The 20,309-nt window shown below is 37.9% G+C and overlaps 2 protein-coding genes across 3 annotated transcripts; one reads left to right on the plus strand and one right to left on the minus strand.

Annotated features, from left to right (window-relative positions):
- The first annotated feature begins 11,265 nt into the window (after positions 1-11,265).
- LOC145117453 (Mitochondrial transcription termination factor family protein) lies at positions 11,266-14,211 on the plus strand. The gene is made up of 5 exons (XM_079053743.1): positions 11,266-11,665; positions 11,831-12,685; positions 12,861-13,246; positions 13,340-13,425; positions 13,914-14,211. The coding sequence occupies exons 1-3, from the start codon at positions 11,399-11,401 to the stop codon at positions 13,173-13,175; spliced, it is 1,437 nt and encodes a 478-aa protein (XP_078909869.1). The 5' UTR covers positions 11,266-11,398; the 3' UTR covers positions 13,176-13,246; positions 13,340-13,425; positions 13,914-14,211.
- Positions 14,212-14,987: 776 nt separating this feature from the next.
- Positions 14,988-18,518, minus strand: LOC145117452 (zinc finger CCCH domain-containing protein 18-like). 2 transcript variants are annotated; one of them, XM_079053741.1, is made up of 8 exons: positions 18,161-18,518; positions 16,836-17,688; positions 16,570-16,749; positions 16,242-16,421; positions 16,074-16,150; positions 15,794-15,943; positions 15,615-15,702; positions 14,988-15,337 (listed from the first exon to the last, which is right to left on the minus strand). In XM_079053741.1, the coding sequence occupies exons 2-8, from the start codon at positions 17,678-17,680 to the stop codon at positions 15,265-15,267; spliced, it is 1,593 nt and encodes a 530-aa protein (XP_078909867.1). In that variant the 5' UTR covers positions 17,681-17,688; positions 18,161-18,518; the 3' UTR covers positions 14,988-15,264. The 2 variants fall into 2 exon arrangements, with proteins under 2 accessions (XP_078909867.1, XP_078909868.1); XM_079053742.1 differs by having other exon boundaries at positions 16,570-16,743; positions 18,161-18,517.
- Positions 18,519-20,309: the final 1,791 nt, after the last annotated feature.

Below are 20,309 nucleotides of genomic sequence, written 5' to 3' on the forward strand. Positions count from 1 at the left end.
AACCATGGCTCAATATCATTCTTCCGGTTCCACTGGAGGAGGAACACATGTTCATTCTACTCACGGTGAAATCCCCGTGCGCTTGAGAGAGTGCTCCTACAAGGACTTCACCAACTGCAAGCCCAAGTCCTTTAGAGGGACTGGCGGAGTCATTTCCCTCTCGCAATGGTTCGAGAAGACCGAATCGGTTTTCAAAATCTGCTCCTGTCCAGAAGGGAGCAAGGTCAAGTTCGTTGCTTGCACCTTCGAGGAAAAAGCCCTGACATGGTGGAATAGCCATGTCAAGTCACTATCTCTAGTGGTGGCTAATGCTATAGGCTGGGAAGCTCTTAGAGAGCTGATGATTGAGGAATACTGCCCGAGGGGCGAGATCCAGAAATTAGAACAGGAACTATGGAGCCTAACCATGAAGGGATCCGACATAGTTTCCTATACCGCCAGGTTCAGCGAGCTGGTGGCCCTCTGTCCCAACATGGTTCACACAGAGGGAAAGAAAATAGAGAGATACATCTGGGGGCTGGTGCCTCCATTTCAGGGAAATGTTTTAGCTTCAAACCCCACTACATTCGATAGTGCCAAGCGGTTGGCACAGCGGCTCATTGACCATGGGGTTCGTACCCCGGCCGCAACAACGACCCTAGTCATCTCAGAACCCTCCAAAACCGCTGATTCCAAGCGGAAGTTCTGGGATGACAAAAAGAAGAAGAAGGCTGCCAAAAAGCAGCAGGTCGTGGCAGTTCATGCTGCGATAGCACCTGCCGCTGCTGCTCCGGTAAAGCAGTACGCTGGAAGTTTGCCCAAGTGCAACAAATGCAACTTCCACCACATCAGAGCCTGCCGAGAAATGCAGTGCTCTACCTGCAACAGGAAGGGGCACACTGCCCGTTTCTACAAGGCTCCAGCGAAGCCAATCACTCAAGTCCCCGGCGTTGGTGTGGGCCAAGCTTGCTACGGTTGTGGCGAGGCGGGCCACTACAAGAGGAACTGCCCTAAGGCAGGGATCACCAGCGGAGTGGGAAGAGTTCTAGCCATAGGCCACGAGGAAGCGGTTGCCGACCCCATAGTGGTCACTGGTACGTTTCTCCTCGATAACTCTTATGCATGCATATTGTTTGATAGTGGAGCGGAGAGGAGTTTCGTGAACCAAAAATTTGCTCATTTACTTAAGCAAAAATCACAAGCACTTAAAGAACCATTCACTGTAGAAAGGCTAATGGAAAGACATAGAGTACTAGCTGCATATACATAGGGTGTACCCTAACTCCAGATAGTCATTCATTTTCGATCGACCTCATGTCGGTCTCAATTAAAAGTTTCGACGTCATTATCGGCATGGATTGGTTGAGTCTGCATCGTACCGACATCATGTGTTATGAAAAGGCTGTTCGCCTTAATCTGCCGTCTAGCGAAACTCTAGAAATCTACGGCGACAAACCCGGCACTAACCTTCGCCTCATCTCGAGTATTCAAGCCCAGAAATACCTTCGAAAGGAATATCGAGCATTCCTCGCTCATGTTGTCGATGTGAGCCAAGAAGCGAAAGATATTAAGAACATTCCAGTAGTACGTGATTTTCCCGACATATTTCCAGAAGAACTCCCAGGATTACCTCCGCAACATCAAGTCGAGTTCAGAATCGACTTAGTTCCAGGGGCTACCCCAGTAGCCAAATCGCCCTATCGTCTAGCACCTGCAGAGATGCAAGAACTGTCCAGTCAACTTAACGAACTGCTCAGCAAGGGCTTTATAAGACCAAGCTTCTCACCCTGGGGAGCTCCAGTCTTGTTCGTCAAGAAGAAAGACGGATCGTTTCGTATGTGCATCGACTACAGGGAGCGCAACAAACTGACCGTCAAAAATCGTTATCCTCTGCCTCGTATTGACGATTTATTTGATCAACTGCAAGGGGCGAACTTCTTTTCAAAAATTGATCTAAGATCCGGATATCACCAACTACGAGTGCTAGGGGAGGATGTCCCGAAGACAGCCTTCCGAACTCGTTATGGGCACTACGAATTCATAGTGATGCCGTTCGGATTAACCAACGCGCCTGCGGTATTCATGGATTTAATGAATAGGGTGTGTCGTCCTTACTTGGATCAGTTCGTCATCGTCTTCATCGATGACATACTTATCTACTCTCGTAGTAAGGAGCAGCATAGTCAAAATCTGCGACTAGTCTTAGAAACGCTGCGTTCGGAGAAGCTCTATGCAAAGTTCTCGAAATGCGAATTTTGGATCCGAAGAGTCGAATTCTTAGGGCACGTGGTTAGCAAAGAGGGAATACACGTGGACCCTTCCAAAATCAAAGCCATTGAGAGCTGGTCAGCATCGAAGACGCCTACCGAAATTCGTCAATTTCTAGGCCTCGCTGGCTACTATCGCAGGTTCATTCAGAACTTCTCCCGAATTGCAAAACCTCTTACAACACTGACCCAGAAGGGCGTGGCCTTTGACTGGGAAGAGAAGCAGGAGAGAGCGTTCCAAACGCTCAAGCGAGCCTTGTGCACCGCACCAATACTATCCCTCCCCGAAGGGATAGAAGACTTCGTTGTCTATTGCGATGCGTCAAATCAAGGGCTCGGCTGTGTTCTGATGCAACGAGGTAAGGTCATCGCCTATGCCTCGAGACAGCTGAAGACACACGAGGTCAACTACACCACTCACGATCTTGAGCTAGGAGCAGTTGTGTTTGCTCTGAAGATCTTGAGACACTACATGTATGGTACAAAAAGCACTATATTTACAGACCACAAAAGTCTACAACACATATTCGACCAGAAGGAGCTCAACATGAGACAACGACGGTGGGTCGAACTACTTAATGATTACGAATGTGAAATTCGTTATCACCCCGGTAAAGCCAATGTGGTAGCTGACGCCCTAAGTCGGAAAGAATATTCTGGTCGTAGAGTCAAATCTTTGACTATGACTATCCATTCACACTTGTCCACACAAATTAAGGAGGATCAACTTGAAGCCTTGAAACCTGAAAATGTGGCGGGTGAAAACCTTAGAAGGATGGATAAGAACTTGGAAGGCAAGGGTGACGGAGCCTTATACCTCATGGGCCGTATCTGGACACCGAAACACGGTGGTTTCAGAGACTTGGTCATGACCGAGGCGCATAACACTCGTTATTCCGTCCACCCAGGTTCAGATAAGATGTATCTGGATCTTAAAAAGTTATACTGGTGGCCTAACATGAAAGCAGAGATTGCTACCTTCGTGAGTAAATGCCTTACTTGCGCCAAGGTCAAGGTCAAATACCAGAAACCCTCAGGTCTGCTACAACAACCAGAGATACCAGAATGGAAGTGGGAGCGGATCACTATGGACTTCATAACCAAGTTGCCCAAGACAACGGGTGGACTTGATACCATATGGGTCATCGTCGGCAGATTGACCAAGCCCGCACACTTCCTGCCTATCAAAGAAACAGACAAGATGGAGAAGCTTACAAGAACCTACATACGGGAGATTGTACGATTGCACGGTGTTCCCATATCCATTATCTCAGATAGAGATAGTAGATTCACTTCGAGGTTCTGGCAGTCGCTACAAAGTTCCCTAGGAACTAGGCTGGACATGAGTACGGCCTATCATCCACAGACCGACGGACAAAGTGATAGGACTATCCAAACCTTGGAAGATATGTTGCGAGCCTGTGTGATCGACTTTGGGAAGGCATGGGATACTCATTTACCCCTTGTCGGTTTTTCCTACAACAACAGTTATCACACGAGCATAAAGGCTGCTCCATTCGAGGCCCTCTATAGCCGAAAGTGCAGATCCCCTCTGTGCTGGGCTGAGGTGGGTGACACACAGTTAGCTAAAGGACGAGTTCCTGAAAGCGCTCTCACAGGTCCGGAAATCATTCGGGAAACGACAGAGAAGATCGTTCAGATTCGTGAGCGATTAAAAGCCTCTAGAGACCGACATAAAAGCTACGCTGACAAAAGAAGGAAACCGTTGGAATTCCAGGTGGGAGACCGTGTTCTATTGAAAGTCTCACCCTGGAAGGGCTTGATACGCTTCGGAAAGAGTGGAAAGCTAAATCCAAGATATATAGGGCCTTTCGAGATTCTTGCCATAATCGGCCTTGTAGCTTATAAACTCAATCTACCTAGTGAACTCAATAATGTACATCCTACTTTCCACGTATCGAACTTGAAAAAGTGTATGTCCGACGAAACTCTTGTGATCCCACTCGACGAGATCGAAATCAACGAGAGCCTCAACTTCGTGGAAGAACCAGTAGAGATCATGGACCGAGAGGTCAAGCAAACGAAACAAAGCTGTATCCCGATAGTGAAGGTTCGCTGGAATGCCAAGCGGGGACCTGAATTCACTTGGGAGCGCGAGGATCAAATGAAACTGAAATATCCTCATCTTTTTACTTAGTTATTAGTAACTACTTATTTGCTTAAACTCTAATTTCGGGACGAAATTCTCTCTAACGGGGGATGATGTGACAACTCGAAATTTTTCAATCTTATATAGTAATCAATTCAATCAACGTTAGACCCATTTTGCTATCTTTTGGCAATGTTTGGAGTCTATTTTGGTGTTCTAAGCATTGTACATTCAAGGATCGAGTGTTAGGAAGTGTTTGCTTGAGTTATAAGTATAAAAATCAAGCTATAAACCCTTCATGTGGAGTTTTCGGCCACCACATATGAGTTTTCGGTCAAAACTCATGTGGACCGAAAACTCATCCCATAAGCATGAGTATTCCTCATTTTATTTATTATTCTAGATTCCAATTCAAGAAAACTTCCATTCTCTCTCAAGTATCATAAGATCTTCTTGCAAATTCTCGAAAATGTAAGTGTTTCTTTCCCCTTGATTTGTTATTAGATCTTCCTAACTAGTAACACCCTTTGATTTCATCCATTAACTTCATCTTTTGGGTTTGATCTTCAAGAACACCAAGAACACACACTAGTGTTTTGGTCCAAAATCAACTCTATTAGCCTCTAAATCGTAAGTATTACTTCCCTATACTTGTTATCTAGTTGAAACTCTTGATTTAGGGCCTTGAAAATCATCATTTATCCAAGAACAAAAGGTGTTTTCGGTCTAGTACATCTCCTTAGACCGAAAACCCTTATGAAGGGTGCAATATGACTTTAAACCTTTCCTAAAGCTTAGTCATGAATCTAGAACACTTCATTGATTGTTGAAAGCCCTTGGAAATCACCTTATGCATCAAAACCATATGGACCGAAAACCACAAGAACCGAAAACTCCAAGAAACATACCACTTGGACCGAAAACTCCCTTAAGTGGCTTTACAACCCTCTTATGCAGTCCTAAGTGATTATAACACTACCATTTAAGGATTTCTTAGTCCTTAAGGTGTTATTCTTTACCTGATTAGTTGAATAAACACTAATTGTATTCATATATGTGTCATTATATGTTAAATAGGATCCGTGTGTGTGTTCAAGTCTTCACTTGACACTTAGCATCCTATACCATCCGTTCATCCAAACCACTCACTTCAGGTGAGTTCATACCCCTTTAATCAACCTTTTAAATGATTTTAAATGCTTTTATGGGGGGAATACAAGTTGAACTATTATAGTTATTATATCAATCACATGTGATTAATAACTACCAAACAAGTGGATTTCTTACTTTTCAAACTATATTATCAATCAAACTACTTCAAACTGTTTTGCAAACTCTTTTACATGTTAAATACTTTCTATTCAAACTCTTTTAAACTTATACTTTGTCAAATGTATATCTATATAGATATAGTTATATAAGTAGGATTGAAAGGACTTAGGACTGATAGCTCGCCTTGCTTCCTGTTCCTTGTTTGGTTGTGGACTTAGGGTATCGGTTATTTGTCCGAAGGTCGTTTGAATCCTAGTTATATATTATGTATATGTATATAGATATAAAAGTTACTTCTTTCATTTCAATACCTTTGGGTAGCAAAGGTATACAAACATGTTCATACATACAAACAACATTACTAGTAAACTATAATAGGTATAGTTTAGGAAGTTACTAATACTATTACTAGAACAATGAAACATACAATGAGTCAGTTCATACATGAGTCAACACATACTATAACGAGAAACAGATAGAGAATACTATAACGAGAAACAAACGATAACATACATACATACTAGACAGAGAGAGAGAACATACAATACAGCTAGTACATACTATACATTATACAAGAGAACATACTATTATGAGAAACAGAGAGAACATACATACATACTAGACACAGAGAGAACATACAATACAGCTAGTACATACAATACATATACAAGAACATTACAACAGTTATGTGAGCCACGTAACGGGGCATGGCATCACCAGTCATGGCTCGTTTTGTATCCAGAGTCTCCTAGAAGGAGAGTGTTGAATTTGTGTATAGATCTATACTGGATTGACTATCCTACACCTTGCTGCTCGCTACAGTGGGACCTGCAAGTCTACGGGTGCCAAATGTCATTTCTTCCGATGTCTTTCATCGTCGTGTTTTTAGTCGGTAGTATGGTACAGGCATATCACATGTTACTTTAAATAACAATTGGTTTAAGGTAATTAGTACAACAGTAGTTACTTAATACAACACTACGGTACTTTATTATTTCCCCATTGCATTCACTTTGTGACCTTCACACAATGAACAATAATGTAAAAGCTATATTTTTTGTTAATGATAGTCATATTTGGGAAAATACACACTTTTACAAGAAACAAACATACATTTCATTTGATGCCTTGGTAGAAGGCTACGTTTAGTAGAAAATATAGGATTTTCTAGGAGATACAAACATTTACAAACTTATACATCAAGTGCATACAAACACTTTCATACAAACAATGACACTAAAATACTTATGAACTCACCAGCTTTAAAGCTGATCAACTCTTTCAAAATAACTTGTATTCTCAGGTCATCAGTAGACAGGTATCGATACCAGGCTTTTAAGAAGATGGAGCACATTCAAGACTCATCTCATATTTTGATTTACTTTTTGGTGTCTATTAAACTTTACAGAACACACTTGTATTAAATTATATTATTAATGCAATGGATGATGTTGTTGCTTGTTTACTACTATGCATTGTTGTGATACTGTACATGACGTCCTCAACCCCCGAACGTTTCCGCCGTTCTGGTTTTGGGGTGTGACATATGAACCTCCCCTCAAGTGTAAGACTTCTTTGCAAACTTGGTTTTGTCATTTTAAGACTTTAGAGCTTTGCATGCACGTAAAGTTTGCAACTTTACGTGATAAACATGCCTTGGGAAGCTGGATCTACGATATGGAACCTTTGCATGGCTTGAAAAGCATCTGTATGGATGAAGGACTGAAGGGACTCGGCGAGTTGCATAGTCAACTCGGCGAGTCCGATGAAGATTGTCGTGGGCTCGGCGAGTTAGTTGAATGACTCGGAGAGTCGGCTAGGGTTTTCCCAACCTATGGACACATATGAACTTGGCGAGTTGCAAGGGAAACTCGACGAGTTGGCCAAGGAGTTTACGGCTGCAAACCTTAGGAACTCGACGAGTCACTCTAGTGACTCGGCGAGTTGGAGAGTTATGCAAGGAAACTCAGCGAGTGGCTGGTGGTACTCGCCGAGTTGAGGTCAACATGGATTATTGACCTTGACCGTTGACTTTGACTTTGACCAGTTGGCTTCTGGGGACATTTTGGGAAATTGGAAATTTATGAGCATGGTTTGATGGTAACTATAGGTGGTGGAGTTCGTGTCGGTGATCCGAGAGGTTGAGCTTATCTTTCGAGTCGACAATTGCGAGGTGAGTTATCCTCACTATATCAATAGGGTCTAAGGCACCAAGGTCGGCCCTTTGTGGATTCGTATCCGGATTATGGCATGATATGTTTATTGTTTACATCCTAGTAGTTAGGATGGTGATATTCTTATGCTTAGTGACCTGGTTAGGTCAGTGTCCTGATTATAGGATGATGCTATGCTAGTGATCGGTTAGGTATGTACCCCGATTATTGGGATGTTGCTATGATTAGTGATCTGCTAGATCAGTTTGACTGTTATATGATATGAGCTAGCGTATGATATTTATGTGCACATGTTTGTCGATTGGGGGTTGGGTTGAGGCGGTCCTGCTTTGTGATGTAGGCCAACATACCTGGTGAGCGGTCCGGATAGGTTGTAGGCCCTGCGAGGCAGTCCAGTCATGTCGAAGGCTCGGGAGCGGTCCAGATAGGCTGTAGGCCCTGCGAGGCGGTCCAGTCAGGCTGAAGGCTCGTTATGCATGTTGTTCTGTATTTGTTGATACGATATGATTATGGTTATATGAGGTTGGTATTTTGGGGGTAACTCACTAAGCTTTCGGACTTACAGTTTCAGTTTACTGTTTCAGGTACATCAGGAGATCGCGGCAAGGCAAAGGCGTGATCGTACTGCTCCTCATACTTTGTTTATGTTTTTGGGAAAAACTCTGATATTATACATTTTGAAAACAAGTTTGTAATGATTTAATGGTTTTGAAATGTTTTTAAAAGTTCAAATCTGGCATGATTTTATGGGTGTTATACGCGACTTAAAATCCGCTCCTACTCGTCGAGTTCCTCCCTGGACTCGACTAGTAGACCTCTTGACTTGGAGTTTTTCTTTCTTTTCTTGACCTTCTGGATTTCGGGTGTTACATCATGATTGTTGCGAATGTGCTATTGATACGTTATGTATTATGTGAAGACCATGTGGGGGTTCCCATGGCAAATAGTTATATATACAGTATGCTAGTTGATTGTGTGGTATTTGGTATGCTAGTTGTCTTTGTGATACTTGCATGGAAGACTCCGGGGGGTTCCCGAGGCAGTTGGATATAAGACCATGTGGGGGTTCCCATGGCTTTTTCGGCTAAGACCATGTGGGGTTCCCATGACAGTGGGCTAAGACCACGTGGGGGTTCCTGTGGCCCCCGATGTAAGACCTTGGAGAGTTTCCAGGGCATCCTTATATGTTTGTACGTTTAGTTCATATGTTTGTACGTATAGTTTGCATTATGACTTGTTTGGCAGGAAGACCTTGTGGGGGTTCCCAAGGCAGGAAGACCATGTGGGGGTTCCCATGGTAGATAAGACCACGTGGGGATTCCCGTGACACTAGGTGTAAGACCCTGGAGGGTTTCCATGGCTACCTTATATGATTATATGTAGGGCGTATGTGGTAGAGGTAACTTTTATAGCTAATATGATATGTGTTGTGTGGATTGTATGTGGGGTATGCCCTGGGGGACTCACTAAGCTTCGTGCTTTGGGTTTACAGTTTTGGTTTCAGGTATCATCGATTTGGAAAGGAAGGGTTCGGATTGATCGCAATGCACACACCTATGATTTCCGCAACGAATGATTTTGGGATGAACTCTGATAATGTTTTAATTAATGATGATTTGAAATGTTTGCAATAGATGGTATCAATGTTTTAGCTATATTAAAAATGAAATTTTTACCCTTGATTTTTGGGTCGTTACAATAACATAGAAATTACACTTGGAAAGGGATTAGCTAGAGCAGCGGGTTCCCTGTTGAACCTATTTGTGCGGCCAATCTGCTTCATAAAATGTGAAGAGACAATTTGGTGTATTTTTTATTGATTCTCGTTCTGATTTGGTCACATTCAAACAATTTGCTATCACAATTAGAAAACTTTGATTCGCACTTATAGTCTATGGTATGCCGCTTACTGGGCCTGATAGAAGGGTGTTTAGTGATTTTATCCGTATTTTGTAATCTAAAGCCTAAACTTACTAAATTGTATTATATACATAGTGGTGTTCATCGAGAATCATATTGATTTTAAACTAGTTTGGTAATCGACTAATTTTGGTTTAGATCTAACTTGGTCTCAAACCGGACCACAAACTACTATAATCTATGAACTGTATAGTTATGAAAAATATAAATACAAATTCGTTACAAGCTTTAAAAATAGTTATAGAAAAACTCTATATGTGGTTTTGGTTCCCAAACCAAGAACCAAGGCAAGAGCCACAAGTTCACAAACGGGAGCTGATATATCCACTATTCTAATTTATCCATCCACTTAAAAAAGATTTGTTTTCCAATTATACCCTTTAGTTAATTAAAAAAATATATGAAAAAAAGAAAATCTGAAACGGCATTTCCCTAATCCCTTTCCTAATTGGCTTTCAAGAGTCCAGCTCTTCCATCTCTAGTCGTTGCTCCTTCATCACAGGTCGGCAGTCGGTGGTCGGCCTTGCTTCTTCGCCATTCTCTGGCCGCCACTCGCCAGCCTCCAACGTTGGTACTTTTCCGGTGGCCACTACTTTAGTTATTGTTGATTTCATCTAATTAGAAAACATGCAATCCCAAATCAAATGATCAAAAAACAAAAATCCCATAAACACCCACTTCAGAAATCTGAAATCAAAGATCGAACAAAGGACCCGTCGGAGTAGGTCAACGATTCGCATCCTTGCAACATAACATTTCTTTTATTTCTTTTTCTTATGTATAAAAATCAATTGTCTGTACATAGAGTTCTAGTTCCGATCTGTTTAATCAATTTTAACAATCAATTTTATCCATTTCAATCAAATGACAAATGAAATCAGCAATTTTATGAAAGTATCATTTCCAATCACTTTTAACAGTAAAAGTTCCACTCCATTCCAATCTGATCAGTTTGATTCTAAACTTAAAAAACTTATTGATTAATCAAATGAACTAACTTAAAAACTTATTCAGTAAATAAATGAAATCAACAAATGATATCAACAATATAATCAACAATAACTAAAGCAGTGCCCACCGGAAAAGTACCAGCGTTGGAGGTTGGCGGGTGGCGGCCGGAGATCGACCACGAACCAACGCCGACCGGCGACTTGCGATGAACAAGCAGCAACCAGAGATGGAATAGCATGATTCTTGAGAGCCGATTAGGAATGAGATTAGGGAAATGCCGTTTCAGATTTTTCTTTTTTTAATATAATTTTTTTATTTAACAAAAAGGTATAATTGGAAAATCAAATTTTTTTAAGCGGAAGAATAAATTAGAAAAGTGGATATATCAGCTCCCTTCACAAATACATGAACCGGTAATCGCTTTTAATTAGGTCTTATCCACTTATTGTCGGTCAGCATCTACGTATATTTTTGTCGATCCACTTATTGTCGGTCAGCATCTACGTATATTTTTGTCGATTTGGATACAGTCAGCATCTACGTATATTTGCTTAACAACAAACCATAGTCGTCCTCAGGGTTTAAGGGAATTAAAACACTACTTAGCGATTGTGTGGAATGGAGACAGGACAGCAAGCCAACTATGGTGGCCACACCGGATATTCTACTACAACTCCTTCTGACTATTAGGGTTTTAGAATCATCTCTTCTTATCCCCAAAAGGAATGGCAGTTTCCTCTCTGTACACATCAAATTCTCTCCTTCACAGTCATTCTTTTTCGTATTTCGAAAGCTTGAAACTTTACTTACACAATGGGTTAAATTCAAGAAGACGAAAAAGCAGTGGCAGGTTTGCTGTATCGTCATCGCATTCAAATCCCAAAATTCTCAAGTCCAATCGTCGCTCTAGGTTCGGTCAGAGACTATCTCCTTACGATAGCGACAACGAAAATGAAGCTATTGATGACGATGACGATGATTGGCTCTCAGATGTGAGCTATCTCTTGCCTTCATTTTATCTTATATCGCGTTTTAGGGTTTATCGATTTATGCATTTTTAGGGTTCTTCAGTGGTTAATCTATAGCGTTTATTTCCGTTCGACTTCTTCGCTCAATACTATGCCCTTTGACTCTATGGTATATTGGTATTTGTACAGGGCCCAGGACCAGGTTATAGTGATGATAAAGCCAAAAGCAAGTTGCAAGCTGCAAGTAATGTCAATGGAGGTAGCATGTATTCAAGAATGGGTAGGAAGCTAAAAGTTATCAAAGGAAACGGAAAGGTCAATTTAAACAGAAACAACTACACAGAGAAAGATAAGGAGGCAGGGAAGTCTTCAAAGAACAAATATCGGCGTTTATCAGAGGAAATAGAAGTAGACGAAAAATGGTTTCCACTACTTGACTACCTCACAACTTTTGGCCTTAAAGATTCTCACTTTATCCAAATGTACGGAAGACACATGCCCTCACTTCAAATAAACGTCACTGCAGCACGAGAAAGATTAGAGTTCTTGATGAGTGTTGGTGTAAAAAGTAAAGATATAAAGAAAATCCTCATGAGACAACCACAGATTTTGCAGTATACAGTTGAAAGCAATCTCAAATCCCACGTGGCCTTTTTGGTAAATTTGGGAATTCAGGATTCAAGAATCGGACAGATAATTACTGCTACCCCATCGATCTTCTCTTACAGTGTGGAAAATTCATTAAAGCCTACTGTGAGGTATTTGATTGAAGAAGTTGGTATTAAAGAGAGTGATTTGAGTAAAGTTGTCCAATTAAGCCCTCAAATTTTGGTTCAACGGATTGATAATTCATGGAATGCAAGGTATAGATTCCTTACAAAAGAACTTGGTGCACCCAGGGACAATATAGTAAAAATGGTCACGAAACATCCTCAGCTCCTTCATTACAGTATTGAAGATGGCATGTTACCAAGAATTAACTTCTTGAGGAGTATCGGCATGCACAACTCAGACATATTGAAAGTCTCTACTAGCCTCACACAGGTAGTTTTTACTTTTTACTGATACTTTACTCTTTCTAGTTGCTACCACTATGGGTATATTGGGAAATGTTACAATGTACTTTGTTCTTTACCCATAATAGCAACATTGCCTATATTGAAATTTGAAAGTGGGTGTGATACAGTAATACTGATAATGTGTTTATGGGGATATGTAGGTGTTCTCATTGTCTCTTGAGGACAATTTGAAGCCTAAATACTTGTATTTGGTGAATGAACTTCAAAACGAGGTCAAATCCTTGACCAAGTATCCAACATATCTAAGCCTATCCTTAGACCAGAGGATCCGGCCCCGCCATCGGTTTTTGGTTGCCCTAAAAAAAGCTCCTGTGGGACCCTTTCCTTTAAGTTCATTTGTTCCAAATGATGAAAGCTTTTGTCAGCAATGGGCAGGAACTAGTGTAGATAAGTACTTGGCATTTCGTCAAAGGTTACTACTCAAAGATTTAGCAAAAAAATATGAAAGGTCATGATCAAAGGACGACAAGTTTTGGTTCTAATGTAACTCGAATTCTGTCACAAGTTTTGTGCTTCTTTTTATTTGGTAAGTCTGATGTTTATATATTTTTCTGAAAAATATTATGTGATTTTTCTTGAGGGTTGTTTATGTAATAATGTTATTTTGGTGCTAATGCAGGTTCTTTTAACTAATTTTGAGACAAGTTGTAATCGCTTAGTGAGAAATTGAGATTGGCTTCAAAATGATGCTTAATTTATTTCAAGGTTAGTATCCTTTTTACCTTTTTATATTTGAAAGTTTATAGAGTAATTAGGAATGGTAGAAAAGAATAATGATCATTAAAACTTTGATCCTGCGTTCTGTTCTTGCCATTGTTTGACCTAACATGTAGTTTGAAAAAATGTTTATTTCTCAAATTTCTAAAATACCCATCATTAAAGATTAGATGAGGAGATTTTTTCGACCCAAACCACTAGCATTGATTTTACTTCTAATGGTTAATTGGTTATGGTAGACAATAAGGCCTTGTTTCTCTATTCCCCCATGTTAAGTGTTATATGGATCAGTGATGTTTAAACTTTAAAAGATACTTGAGAAAGTGACCAAAATCGAAGCAGAATGTAAATTGGGCCAAATTTGCAAATATCAGGATTTACGGGGAAAGTCTTTTTGAAATTCTTTTTCTAATATACCGAAAAAACCTTATCAATAAAAAAGAATCATGATCATACTCTGTTCCTAATTCATACAGGTTCAGTTTGTTAAATATGTGGGTTTGCAAGAAGACACCCGGAATCTTTTGATTGAGAAATGTCCACTACTGGTTCGATTTTTTTTGTATATGTACGAAATGTGTCATGTGTTTTTCTTTTTTTATTTTTATTAAAATTCAGGAAACTAAATATATGTAGAAAGGTATAGATAAGAGATTGTTCATGTCCATTCATATAGTTTTCAGGTTCTGATACATGGGTACAAGTCTGAATTTGCTCGAGACTAAGCTATATATATATATAATATGTTATATGTATAAAAAACAGTTTTTCATTTGTATTTTTGTATTTGATTTTGATTGGGGTGCATTCCCTTTGTTAAAAATGGCCCTTGAAAATGTGAAGAGGCAGAGTTTGGTTGAAACTTTAAAAGCAATGTTGTGTTGATCTTGATCCTACCTCGTGCATCTTTATTGCACTCTGCACCTTTCTTTATGCAATTTTAAAATTTATTTGGCGACAACTGCTGAATGGGTCCCAGTTTATAGATAAAGAGTAATTCAATCATTAATATGCATCAACATAATACACTAACAATCATTAACTAACAGGGTGTTTATATTTACTTTTCTTTTCAACAACTTTATGTTGTAATAATTAGTTTTTGGTGTTCCAATATAACAGGGAATATCATTTACAGCAAGATTAATTACTTACGGAATTTAATTCGGAACTTTGGGAATATCCATTTAACCTCTCTTTTACCGCGACTCTCGTTAACCAAGATGGTCAAACCTCATTTCTCTATTCCATGCACCAACGCCATCGTTTTAATTCTCCAACAATTACTAAACAATTATATTTATTAATTTATTTGTTATTCAATTCAAGCAGTTGAGTAAAATCCAAATGCTAATTTCTGCAACATACATATTATTACTATATTGTACGAGCCTTTCAATTTACCAACAATTACAATATAATAACAACTATAAAGTTAAGAGAGCGGATAAAGTGTATTGACCAATCAATGCAACCCATTTCAGTTCATTAAAATAACTTTTTTTTTTTTGACTAATTTACCACCTCTAGTTATCCTGTAACGATTATAGTTGCTAAAATATAGAATATTCATTTAGCTATTATACTTCATCTACCAATTCCCAAACATCTTTTACCCAAAACCCGAAATTTCTTAACACGTTTATCTATCATTAATAAGTTAGCATAAGAAAACATATTTCCATCGCTATTTTGCTTCATGGAATAAACTAAAACTATACTTGTCGCATTGCTTTCTATTCAATCTTTCTCCTCTTTTCCATGTTCCATTTGCTATTATTTACCTCTCACTTCACTCTAAATGCTGTTCTTTTATTGCTACTTCCACTACATTTGCTTGCTAGATGCCTTGTTGCACGCAAAAGGGCTATCCGGGAGATTCAACCCTTGACTGTTTTCGCTACATAAACAAAGAAGCACAGTTTACTTAACAAATGTCACTAAAACAGAAAAAATAACAACATGCATCCAAACAGTGCTAAGACAGCCTTAGCACTGTTTGGGCAGTGACTGCTGATGGTAAACATCAATTTCACTAAACAAAAAGCACATCAGCAGTCACTGCACAAAAAGTTCAACATGCACCCAAATAGTGCGTGGGTGACTGTTGACTGATTATTTATTTATTTATTTTTGTGGTGACTGTTGAGTGCTGAGGGTAAGATAAAAGGTCATACTTGTCATGATCGGTGTAGTTGGCTCCCGCGTGATCTAACAGATGTGTGATGAGCTTTGGAGATTGGAACTTGGAATTATCAGCTTGATCTATAAAAGAGGAAAAAAAAATTGAGAAAATCACGAATAAAAGGCTAAATCAAGAAACTGAAGAAATGTAAAAAGCGAAGGATTACAATACCTTCATACGGTTTTTGTTCATTGAAGGTGTTTTCAAGATAGGAAGATCCATGTGCCAACTGAAGTTGTGATAGACGCATCATCTCTAGTTGTACTGCTACCTCGGGCTCATCCACTAGTTGCCTACCGAATAATCTAGTCGAGTCCAACCCTGTTTAATAATTTTTTAAAAAAATTAGTAAAAACATAAAATTTAATTTGTTTTGAAGAAAAGATTAATAAATATATATATATATATATATATATATATATATATATATATATATATATATATATCTTACTAGCTTGAAGATCGGGGTCCATGTCTATATGGTGTGAATGGTAACACATCGGACCCTCGAGTTTCTCAAAATACTTTCTGCATTATAAACGGAATGCAATTAGTTTATCTATACATTTAAAGTTAAATTAACACAACTAATACAGAACAAAAAAGTAGTAAAGATTACCGATCAAACAACTTCAATTTTTCTCTATAAGGTTTCACAAGAACACGGGCACCACAAACATAATGTGGGTTCCCTTTCGCCAAAACCATTTGCACCGTTTCCGAATTATGAAAAGTCACAAACCCAAACATCCGTTTTTGCTGACAAGGAATTCTCACATCTTGAACTGGACCATACGTACTATAAAACAAACAAAAGTTACCATCTCAAAATATTAGGAAATAGCAATGTACTTTATTTTTACCCATAATAGCAACAAACTTACATTTATTTACCAATAACAGTTATATATATATATATATATATATATATATATATATATATTTACCTGAAGTAGTTAGCAGCATCATCTTCGGTGAAAGTGCTATCGGCTGGAAAAGTCAAATATATTTGCTTTGACCCACTAACAATAGGGCCCGGACTCAAACTACTCCTATCATACCAGTTTTCCATGTACATCGATGCATCATCAGCCAAAACTAGGAAATGTTGTCCATGAGGTCTGCAACTTAATTAGATCATAATTTTAACTCAAAACAGAAGTAAAACTTGGTAAAAAAGAACAAGAGGGATAAATAAAAAATATAAGAAAACCTGTCAATGAGGCGAATGCTGTTTTTTAATCGTGCAAGAAGCTTAGTCAAACTATAACCGGCTTTCCCGTGCCTTTGGCTTTCAGTTAGGTACCCTTCAGCTTGAAGGGTCCTTCCATATCTTTCATGGTAGATCATAGGCAATGAGGCAATTGAAATTGGATTACCCCTTCTTGATTTCAAGATTTCCGTGATCTCAAACTCGAGTTTTTCAAGTGAACCCGGTGAAAATGAAGCTTGATCATCACCCATAAGTTCATGGTTAAAGTCGTGTATAGATTGGGAGTGTAAGAACTTACATTTATTGCCGTGTTTACAATGGCCTTTACTGAAATAATGGCAGATTTTTGTGGGTATTACGTCTCTTCTACCTCTGACACTAAAATTCCCATCTGGGGAATAACAACTTTCAGTAAAACTTGTGATTTCTCGATTAAAAGGTTCCATTTGCTCTCCTAAACCTATAAAATTATCATGATTTTGATACCTACAATCATCGAGAACCATGTTTGGATAGTGTAACGGTGAATCCCAATGAGGCGTTGGGGATGGGATTTGTAGATTTGGTGGAGCCGAAAAGGGTCTATGTGAATGCAATATTGGGCTGAATTGAAGTGAAGGTGATATGGGAGGTGAAGGAGGTGGTTTTGCGATTAAATTCAGTTCGATTTTGGCTTTTTGAATTAGGTTTTGGATTAAATTGTCAGGACAATATGCTAAGCGAATCATTTCTCTGTCAGCATGATCAAGTAAGTATATGTAACCGATTATTTTACGAGTAATGGTCTCTGATTCTGTTTCTAGTATTCTATTGTACACAATTTTTGCAGCTTCGAAAGCTTCCATTTTCACATCTGAGAAGAAAAACCAAAATGAGAGATAGTTTATGAATGCAGTCAAAATTCATTGAATTAAATTGGGGAAGTGAATTTGAGAACAATACATAATTTCATCATGTCAAGAACTGATTTTATAAAAGGTGCATAAACATAAAAAGCCCTAAATTCGCTTCTATATCTGGAAAAATAAATTACATGAGAATTGAACATTAGTTTATGATTTGCATACCAAATCAAGAAAAGATAAAAATAATAATAAAGATAGAAAAGGGTTTCGATTATTTAAACAATAAAAAAAATCTTGATGAAATAAACCCAATATTTTGAACTTCAAGAAACCCTTGTTCCATGGTGATTTATTTTCAAGAGTTTTCAAATAATCTTGGAAAAAAAAAATAGAACAAAATTGCAATCTTGAACAAAACCCATATCTTGAAATCGTGAGAATTATACAGATATATATATATAAATAAAAAAATCAACTCACCCAACAAAAAAATCTTGAAAACAGAGTGGGTTTTCAGAATCAGCTGCACATGAACACGATGATTATCATCAACACCCTTCTTTCAAACCCTTCTCGTTGCAAAGTTTCTCAATCATAAAGCGACAACACCAGAAACAAAATTGGAAAACAAAATGACAAAATGGTGTGCTCTGTGTCCAGAGAGGCGAGTGTGTGTGTATTGAGTTTGAATGAGTATGTGAAAAACACACACACACTTACAAAAACAAGTGGGACACTTTATCCATCATCTCTTCTTTTTAGTAAAAGAAATTCACTCAAAAACACACAGTGAATGTGTGTGAGTATGTGTATAGAGAGATGGTGGTGGTAGTGTTTTGAAATGCCCCCACAATTTGTTTTTGCTACACAGCCCACTACAGCTTGGAGACGTGCATGCTCTATTTACCCTTTTACCCTTTTCTTTTTCCCTTCTTTAAATAATTATATTTTAAAAAAATAATTCAAAAAACCAACTGACACAAATCTCTTTCTCAGCAAAGTTCATAATTGGACCATTCGTTGCAATTTTTGAAGGTTGGATTACGGCTTGCATTTTGTATTAGCATCCATAACTATTTTACTTGATTTCTAACAATTTTTTAAAAACTATGAACACAGCTACAAAATTTGGTTTATATTTTAATTTCATTATAATAATTTAATAAGTTAGTGAAACAGTTTGTTATTTATTTGCATGCTACTTCAATGTAAAAATTCTATGTTGATATTTTTTACTTGAAATAAAATCTATATATTTTTTCACTAGGTAGTCTTTCAATCAAATCTAATTTTCTATATTCACAAAATATTTCTAAAACTGAATTTAAATACAATAATTATGAATTGATAACATATACCATCAAATGCAATATTAATCTCGTGTACCTAAAGAAAATAATAGGTATTTATACTATAACTTTTGTATAATATATATTTATTCAATGTAACATTTTCTCAAAATTTTGGACAGTTACTATAAAAAAGAATAATTGTAATCACTTAATATTTACATTGTTATTTTAGATCATTTTTCATTTTTATTAAAATCTATTATAGTTGTTTCTTTAAGGTTGTTAAGATCAGAATTTTATCTATAATCATTTTATATTTTGTAATGTCATGATCAAGATTGAAAGATTCTATCAAAGTTAACTACTCTTCAAATTTATTAGCAATGTCTTGTTTATACATTATTCATTATAACTTATTAAGACATCGATGATGAAATTGATTTTAATTTATTAAGCATAAGCTATAATTCTTATTGCTACAAACAACAAAACATAGGAAGAAAAAAAACATCAAAAATAAAAAAGGAAACAAGATAAGCGCGATCATATATAACTAAACACAGGATCTAAGTCTGCCAAATTTTAGATGAATGCATGAAAAACTAAACACGGGATCAGAGTCCGCCAACTTTTAGATGAATGCATGAAAGAGTGATACACAACGAGACTTTTCGCCTCTTGCGACATGTGATGCTAAATTTCAACTTGTATGAGCAGGGTTTTGAGGCTCGACTATATATACACTAAAGAGGTAGGATTATATCGGGTTAAGATTTTAAGATCCTAGTCGGGATTTTAAGATCCTAATTTAAGATAAATCATAGTATGATCGGAGTCGTTTTTCATTTGTAGGATTTTAAAATCATAACAACCATTATTTTTATCTATAAAAAAATTATTTCAATAAAAACAAAATTTTCAAAAATAATTAGCTATAAAGTTACCATAAAACTAGGGGTGACAAATCATACAGTTGTATCGTGTTTTTTAGCTAACACAACATGATACAAAAACGACTCAATTAAGACACGATCAGGTACGGTTCCACTATGGTGCCCATAGTGGCACCGGCAATCCCTTATTTTTCGGATACAGTGTAAAAATTTTCGAATTTTTCGTTTTTTCTACATTTGTGCCACTACGTAAAAGGAAAAATGTGCCACCGACAACACCTACGTGCCACCGGTAACACCTACTACGAAATCCTGGGTCCGTCCCTGGACACGATAAAAACAACAAATATGAAAAACATGAAAAGATAAAATAAAATAAACATTTATTTTATTTAATTCAAAACTAATCTTACAGGATACGACAAATACAATAAACATTAAGAC

This window comes from Lactuca virosa, chromosome 5 (genome assembly GCF_052849685.1).
Source record: "Lactuca virosa cultivar CGN04683 chromosome 5, Lactuca_virosa_CGN04683_v6, whole genome shotgun sequence".
Classification (NCBI taxonomy): Eukaryota; Viridiplantae; Streptophyta; class Magnoliopsida; order Asterales; family Asteraceae; genus Lactuca; species Lactuca virosa.

Coding starts and splice junctions, on each gene's coding strand:
- LOC145117453 (XM_079053743.1), top strand. CDS start 11,399: ATGGCAGTTTCCTCTCTGTACACATCAAATTCTCTCCTTCACAGTCAT. Junction 11,666..11,830: donor ACGATGATTGGCTCTCAGAT/GTGAGCTATCTC, acceptor GTATTTGTACAG/GGCCCAGGACCAGGTTATAG. Junction 12,686..12,860: donor TCTCTACTAGCCTCACACAG/GTAGTTTTTACT, acceptor GGGGATATGTAG/GTGTTCTCATTGTCTCTTGA.
- LOC145117452 (XM_079053741.1), bottom strand. CDS start 17,680: ATGGAAGCTTTCGAAGCTGCAAAAATTGTGTACAATAGAATACTAGAA. Junction 16,422..16,569: donor GATGCTGCTAACTACTTCAG/GTAAATATATAT, acceptor TTTGTTTTATAG/TACGTATGGTCCAGTTCAAG. Junction 15,703..15,793: donor TGAACAAAAACCGTATGAAG/GTATTGTAATCC, acceptor CCTCTTTTATAG/ATCAAGCTGATAATTCCAAG.